Raw genomic sequence first — 8,888 nt, 5'->3', positions numbered from 1 at the left:
AAATATCAATGTTGAAAAAATGTTGATACTTATACATTATAGTGATTTGTGAATCATGATAGTTAAATATATATATATATATATATCATTTCTGACTTGATTACAACTTGTACAATAATTTTTGAAAACTCAAAATCAATTTTAATTATTAATAATTAAAAACTTAAACTTATAACTAACTAATATAAAAAGAAAAAAATCTACTTCTTCTCTTTCTCATTCTTCTTATTATTCTTCATAATTCACTTCTTATTCTTCTTCTTCTTCTTCTTCTTCTTATCTGAGACAATAATCACCTCAAAATCTCTCTTCACTGTCTTCTCAGAGAAGGGTTTCTGCTGCTCTCTCTCAGTCAGATCAATCTGTATCTCAAAATCCTGCATTTTCTGATCTGCTGTCTCAGGTTCCATCTCAGCAGCAAGCAGATTGACATATTTAGAGAGCAGAACTGTCTTCTCAATGTTCTGAATCATGAAGTGCATTCAAGACCTGAACAAGGTCTTAATTCTCTTCTTCTCTGTCAGCTTCTGCTAATTAATTAGAGAACAGAAGTATTATCAAAAGTTATTATCTCTTAATAAATAAAAAACTTATCAGTTTTGACTTCTTTGTCTCTCACTTTAATACTCTCTTAATCTTCTTCTATCACTACTTATTTATAGTAACACTCTTCTTCTCTCTCTCTCTCTTTATCTTGAACTCAAATTATTCTCAGAACTTCTTCTAATTTCATTACTACTGTATAAGACTCTTCACTATCTTCTTCTTCAATCTCTCATAGACAGTGTCATCTGCATTATTTCTATACTTAGTTCAGTCTAAATCTATCAGAAGTATTACTTAAAATTGTTATCATTCTACTCTCTTACAGAGCCTCTTCAAGGTATTATAATATATCTTATGATCTGTCTTCTCTCACTTAAATGCCTTCTTCTTCTCTCTCTTCAATCTGTGATAGTACTTACATGCCTTGATAATCTGCAGAACCACAGAATATTTGAAGAGAAATAACATGATTGATTTCAGTGAGTGTTGAAGAGAAATGAAGGCAGAAGAGACAGCTAGAAATAATATAATAATAATGATGATAATGATGATGATAATAATGATAATAGTAATAATAATAGTGATGATGTTGATGATAATGATGATAATGATAATAATAATGATGATGATAGTGATGATGATGATGATGATGAAAGAGAGAGTGTATTGAAATATATTACTTACTTATCAAATATAAAGAGATAAAGAAAATATTAACAGCTTTCAGAGATATACAGAAACAGCTACAGTGTTATATAGCAATATTATCTTCATTCAATACATGCAGTGTTGATATTCTTTGTATATAGTTATTATATAATCTATATCAGAAATACATGCAGAAAACAGATCTTTATTATTAGAGAGAATGATTGCAGTGATTCTCTATTTTCATATTATAAAGATAAGTTATTCTCATTTCTTTCTTCTCTCTTTTCTCTTCTTCTTCAATTCATCACTAAGTTCAAGCTGACATGAAAACTATTAAAACACTCTTAGAAACCCTCAAATTGAAGAGTATAGATTAATTAAATTTTAAATACAGAAGAATTAAATTATATTTAATATTACTAATTATTCATTTCTCTTCAATAAAATCACAGTTGCATCTTCTCTCTCTTCTCTCTTAAATGAAATATAACCTGTGAAAAGTGAGTATCACATCAGACTATAATGATTAACACAGCCTCAGCACACAGAACTGTATACACACAGTATGTGCTGAACTGAGAGACTGTGTGAGTTGCAAACCAGTATCAGTATCTCAGAGAGAGCTGTGCAGCATGAGAAAGTCATAACTCTCAGTCACATATGCAGAGAGTGAATCATTGCAGTAAGTGTATATGTATTGTATGAAAGTAATGCTTTTTAATAACACTCAGTCTCTGATATTATGAAAATAGAGTCTCTCTGTGAGATCTGTTTTTATCAGAAGTCAGAGAATCTTATATTTCTCAAGATCATCTTCACCTGCCTTGTCTGTGAAATTGATGAAGAAAATCATTGATTTCAGTATTCTGTTCTTAATATTATTCAAGTGACAGCAGAGTCCACCCTGGCCACACTTTTTAAGTGTATATTTTCTAAATATTCACATTTATACAGATATATACTGATTATTTATTAGATGATGTTAAGATAATGACTCATCACAGTCATGTTACTCTCACTATGAGAGATACACAGTTGATAATGAACATTGTAAAGACTCTGAGAAGTGAGTATTTTAAGAGTACTGTGACTCTGTGATCTTGATTTTTTTTGTTTTTATTTTTTCTTTTTTTCTTTTTCTTTTCTTTTTTTTTTTTCTTTCTCTTTTTTTTTTTTTTTTTGTTCATTCTGATTTTTTCTTGTTTTTATTTTATTTTTTGTTTTTTGTTTTTTTTTTTTGTATTTTATATTTTTTTTATAATTAAAATTATATGAATTATAATCTGTGTTCAGAAAAGTAATGATATTTGATAATACTCTCTATTGAATTTTCAATAAATGAGCACTATGTTATGATATTATGTAAGTGAGAAGTGATTTCATAATCTCATTTAGTGTCATTCTCAATAATGAAATCAGAATGAAAATGTGACTAAGAATTTAAATATATTCTTTATTCAGAACTAGATTTTTATTTGAAAAGTAAATCTGAGATCTTTAATATTTGAAATAACATGATTTGAAATCAATGTGATGAACACAAATCATGATCAGAAGTAATGCTTTTAGGCAATATGATAACTGTAAAGTTTGATCCTGGTCTCAGACACGGTCACACGGTCAGTCTAAATATCAGTGACAGTTCTAATCAGAGAAGCATGTATAGTTCTAATCAGAGAAGTATATATAGTGTTATGAGCTGTTTCATCTTGATTAACTAGTATCTTTGAATTCAAGAGCCAGTGCTCTTGATTCATTCAGCAAGTATCTGTTACATTGAATGACATATCTTGCTCTTGTTGTAAGAGGGCATCTGCCATCGAGTTCTGACTGCCAGAATAGTAGTGTATTGTAAAATGAAAGCAGCTTAAGAACTCAGATCATTGCATCTATTATTCAGTAAGTTTATAAGTAGTTGTGAAGTATTTGAGATTCTTATAATCTATCATTATCTCAAATTCAGAGACACTTCAGAGTTCAGAGTCTCATTCTTCTAAATAGTGTACAATTGTAAGAAGTTTCTTATCATAGATCTTATAATTGCATTCAGCAGGACTTAGTTTCTTAGATGTGAAGATGTATAATTATAAGACATCTTCATCATCATATTGCAATATAGCTTCTTCTGTGACATAGTCAGAGAAATCAGCTTTAACAACTGTCTTGTAATCAGAATCAAATATTATTAACAGAGAGGCATTAATAAACATCTTCTTTATTCATATAAATGCAGCTTCAGTGTTCACTGATCATTGAAATACTGAGTCTTTCTTAGTGAGTTCTGTAAGTAATCTCATGATATCTGAGAAGTTTCATATAAATCACTGATAGAAGTTAGCAAATTCAATGAAGCTTTGTATATCTTTCACAGTATGTGAAGCTTCTCATTCAAGAATGACAGAGATCTTCTCAGAATTCATTCAAATTCTCTTATCAGCTTCTATGATGAAATCTAAGTATTTAGTACTCTTAACTTTGAAATCACACTTGTCAATATCAATTAATAGTCCTGCTTCTTGTAGTTATTGTAATATTCTTCACACATGCTCTTGATACTCTTTTCTGAATTCATTAGTAAAGATGAGAATGTCATCTAGATAAGCAGATACAAACTTATCAAGAAAATCTCAGAGTGCTCAGTTGATATACTTCTGAAATATACTGAAGACATTAGTCAGTTCAAAGAGTGTGACTACTTATTCAAAGAGATCATAATATGTTCAGAATGCTGTAAGTCACTTATCTTCTTCAGTGATACAGATCTTATGAAACACAGTGATAATATCTAACTTTGTAAATTATTGAGCTTATTCAATGCAAGCTAGAGTTTCATTGATAAGAGATAAAGAATAACAGTTCTTCTTTGTTAATCTATTCAATTCTTGATAATTCACACAGAACTGAAGTCCTTCATCTGATTTCTTTGCAAAGAGAATAGAGGCTGCAGTGAAAGAGTTGCTAATATATATGAATTCTTTATTTAACAGATCATTGAGTGTCTTTCAAAGAAGAAGAAGTTCATCTCAGAACATATTATAAAGAGAGTCTCATGATGATTCAGAGTTCTTACTGTTTCTCTTTTTCAACTTGATACTGTAGTTCACTTCTAAACCTCATAAGAGAGGTAGATTTGTAACATTGTTATCTTGTCAGAAGACATCTAGATATTCATGATATTATTAAGAGAGTTTCATACAAGAATCTGTTGTTGTAACACAGAATAACTTTTCTAGAGCCTTTTTAATATCAGTCAGACTGGCAGAATAGATTGACATATAATTCTGCTGTCAGTGATTTTGTCAGTGACTCTGTCAGCAGTTTTAATGATGACTTCTTTTTCAGAGTATTTTATAAGTGTTGACAGAGATCTGTGTAAGGTTCATAGTCTTGTGAATATCATCTTTGTGAATTCTATCATCATTAGAGAATATCAAGCTTTTGTTTCAAGCATTTAACAAGATGTCTTATTCAGATAGCCAGGCAAGTCCTAACATAAGATTATAGTTGAGATTATCAACTTCATATATGTAGACATTTTCATGTTAATGTTCTCTCATATCTATGTTTAGTTTCACCATATATCAGATATGAACCTCTTCTGAGTCATCAAATCCTGCAAGAAGTCAGGGCTTTGATAAGAGAATATGCTGAAGGTTATAATGTCTTACAACTGAAGATTTTATTATTATATAGTGATATAGACTGCTGTCTATCATGGCTTTCATATTATATATATTATCAATCACAGTAGATACAAGAATTGCATTCATTGCTATTTTCTCTTCAAATTATTGTCATCTGATCTCTTCAAGCTTCTGTTTATGAATTTGAACAGGAGCTAATCTTTTCTCTGTTTTATCAGGGTATTCTTATAGTTATCTTCTGAATCTTTCTTCACTGCAATGTGATTGATGCGGACAGCTGCTGATTCATTCTTTGAATAAGAAGACACTGATCTTTCTCTTGATTAAGAAGATGCCAGTCTTTCTCTTAAGTGTGAAGGCACATAGGTTGATCAGCAGTTGAAAGTGATATGTTCTAATCAGTTACAGTTAATGCATACTCTATGTTGATGTCAATCAGTGACTTTCTCAGAAGTGATTCCAGAGACTCAGAAACCTGTTTGAACAGCAGAAACTCTTGCTTGTGTATAGACATTTGAATCTATTTAGTTCATGACATCTGCATCATTACTGTTCTTCAGCACAGGTGTATGAGTGACTAGAGTATAATGTCTTCTGTCACTGTTTTGTATACTCTTGAGCTTGGTAATATAATTATTCAATGTCTGGAGCTGTGTGCAGAAACCTTCATAAGTCTGGTCTTCATCTATGCTTACAAGAGCCTGTAAGAGTTCAAAAGTTAATATCTTCTTGAGCATACTAATCTTCATTTAATTCTTTCAAGATTGATCACCTGCTTCTAGAATCTTGGTGTTGAAGTCAGGAATGAATATTGTAAGAGAAGTGGTTCTCTGTCAAGTGCTCTGTAATCAATCTAATACTTTCTATTGCATGACAGTATCTCAGAACAGAACATCAAGATATTTGATAATATTGTCAGATATTCACAACACTGATTCACATGCTTTTATTCATGAGTGAAACTTCTGTTTCATATAATTCTTCAATCATTCATTGATATATCAATCTTGATTGATTAATAAACTGATGACATCTTCATCTACACTCAGTTTCACAAGCATTTTCATTCTTCATGATGAGTAGAGAGTGAGATCAGAAGTATTAAAATATACAGAAGCATCTAAGCATTCTTTCAGTGCTTTTGTATTTAATTCTGTAGATGTTGAAATTGCATGAATTCCTTGTTGTGATAATTGTTAAATCTCTTCATATTAATGTTATTGAGTTGCATGCATATCAGCTATTTATTGTTGTTGTAATTTCAATATTACTCAGAGCCACTGTGACATTATATCTATACTCATATTTGAGGGTTTTATATTATCATTAGACATGATTATATTGATTGTTGAATATGTAATTATATGAATATCTCATATATCTGAGTGTCAGAACTCTCAGGTCTTTCACTGATATTCTCTTTGTAAGATCTTATTACAGAGTCAGAGTGACTGATGAGCAAGCTTCTATCTGAGAACTCAGTGTTCACTTAACTGTTTAACTGTTTCTCTATTTCTTACACATCATTACACATTCAGATATCTCAGTGAGTAATCATTTCTAATAAGAAGATGATATGTGAATAATTGTTTCTAATAAGAAGACAATGAACACTTTTCTAGTGTAAGAGGTCTACACTGAATAGATTGATATTATATTAATAGGTCTTATATAACAAAGAGAAAAATGTTAGAAAAGGAAAGAAAGAGAAAGTGTGAGAATCAGTGATCAGAGTGGATATTTATACACATATATGATAATGTATGTAATGGAGCTTTGGGGCGGAAGAATCTATACGCGTTCATGGCGGCCGAGGATCAGCGATTGAGAATGGCTGAGAATTGAAGTGTACGCGTTCAAGAATGGGGCGGAAGAATCTATGAAGTGTAACAGAATAGTCTATATGATTGATCAGGCGCAGCCCGCCACAGTTAGAGATAGTTCTTTCTCATTGAATCTAGGAAAGAAATGCATTAACTCGGTTTTATTCATATTAAATTGAATTAGATTAATATCTGCTCTAACAAATATTTTCTTTACTGCTTTCTCAATCACTTCTAAATTCTCTTTAATTGTCTTTGAACTGTAGAGTAGATCAATATCATCTACATAACTTAAAGATCTCACTATTTTCATCTCTCTATTCTTAAATAGATATGCAGTGTATATTGCAAATGAAACAGGTGAGATTGAAGATTCTTATAATACTTCTATTTTTATCTCAGTTTTATCTTGTTTTCTTTCATCAAAGAATAGTTGTATAATTCTTTTAGATATACAATAATTAACTCATTTTATTAGAGAAAGTGATAGTTTTAACATCTTCAAAGTTTAAATCATCTTAGACTTTGAAACATAATCAAATACATCTTTTATATTAATAAAAACTGCAGTTGAGACCAGGCCTTCATGCTTTGCTACTTGAATATCATGAATAACTGAGAGAACAGTGTCAATTGCAGAACATTGTTTTCAATCTTTCATTTATTCATTAAATAGAAGAGAATCACTAATAGAGCTTATAAAAAATAATCTAGTAGCTATTATCTTTTCTAGAATTTTTTTTAAATAGTTCAACAGAGATATTACTCTATATGACTTAGAAATTGAAGCTTTTCTATTAGATTTTACAAGGATTACTTCAGTAGCTTCTCTTCAGCATTCAGAATGATAACTATTTTTTAAGAGATTGAAAAAGAGCTCAAAATATTCATTCTTCAAGTAGGAATATGTGTTTTAAATAATCAATTGATTAATTGAATCAGGCCCTGCAGCAGTTTTAATTGAACTTAAGAATATTACTGACTCTAATTTGTCACATGTAAGCTCAGATCATTCCCAGTTATTTTCATTAATATATTCATGAAATGACATATTCTTCTCTTCTAAATATGATGAGTTTTGAAAGAGAATTCTCATAAAAGCTTGACATTTTTCCTCAAAAGAGTTTGCTGTATACAATTCATTCTGAAATTCATATTCTAAGATTGAAACCTTTGCTACACTTCTTGTCTTAGTATAGTTGAAGACTTTAAAATCTTCTTTTTCTTATGCTTCTTCAAGAAATTTGTTCTAGCAATCTGTTTTAACTCTTTTAATATCTGAAAAATATTCATTTCAAATAGCTTTGAACTCTTCATTAGATATTATGTTATTCTTCCAATCTCTCTTAGCAGTGGCTAATTGCTTTCTTTTAGAAGTGATATTCTCATTTCATCAAGGTTTGAAATACTCAGAAGACTTTTTCTTTGAAATATTTTCTTCAATACTTGTTAGAATTATTATTATTATTATTCTTCAATTATAGATGTATGCAGTCAGAGACTATGACATCTATCTGAGAACTTTTAGTTCTCATGTGATTCAAAGGTTCGTTAAGCCAGCGTACGATTACAGGCGTACCCGGCTTCTTATATATTGTAATATCATACGCTAAATTAATTAGTGGCCGCTATGGCCCCCCTTTACACTTGTAAGCTAGTAGTTCGGAAGCGGCCGTGTTATTATCCGACAGTCATATGTTCTTCTGAACCACATTCTCTCTCACCAGATTCGGTCACGCTCACGTGACCATGTTATACACCCTAGCTTCATGCGGATTAGCTCGCCACTAGTGTTTCACAATTGTGTGATCTATCTCTGATTCAGCTAGCATTCTGTATACATTCTCACAAAGAAACTTTCACTATATTACATCACTTATTCACTAACTTTTCTCATTCTTCAATCATCTTCTTCATCATCATCATCATTGAACATCACTATTTTATTCAAGATTTCTACTTCTTCTTCTATTCAACTCTTTTCATCTGTTTATCTATTACATTATACACATTTCTGATGATGATCTCTCATTCTCATAACAAGTGTTATTGTAGTGTTCATATCAGGCAGTTCATTAGCAGTAAGTGTAATATGTTATGAAATGTGATCAGGACTTGTTTATCTTCTAATAATTATCAGAATGTATTATCATGAATAATACACTCTTTTCATCTTCTTATATACTCTTAACTGTTTCTTCTCAGTGAGTTTCTGATTATGTTT

The 8,888-nt window shown here is 30.3% G+C and overlaps 1 protein-coding gene across 1 annotated transcript; it reads right to left on the bottom strand.

Moving 5' to 3' along the window:
- Positions 1-242: 242 nt before the first annotated feature.
- On the bottom strand, positions 243-473 carry BDBG_00494 (uncharacterized protein; the record flags this gene model as incomplete). The annotated part of the gene is made up of 1 exon (XM_031719910.1): positions 243-473. The coding sequence occupies one exon, from the start codon at positions 471-473 to the stop codon at positions 243-245; it is 231 nt and encodes a 76-aa protein (XP_031575828.1).
- Positions 474-8,888: the final 8,415 nt, after the last annotated feature.

Source organism: Blastomyces gilchristii (genome assembly GCF_000003855.2).
Source record: "Blastomyces gilchristii SLH14081 genomic scaffold supercont1.1, whole genome shotgun sequence".
Classification (NCBI taxonomy): domain Eukaryota; kingdom Fungi; phylum Ascomycota; class Eurotiomycetes; order Onygenales; family Ajellomycetaceae; genus Blastomyces; species Blastomyces gilchristii.
This window is presented reverse-complemented; position numbering and strand designations above follow the sequence as displayed.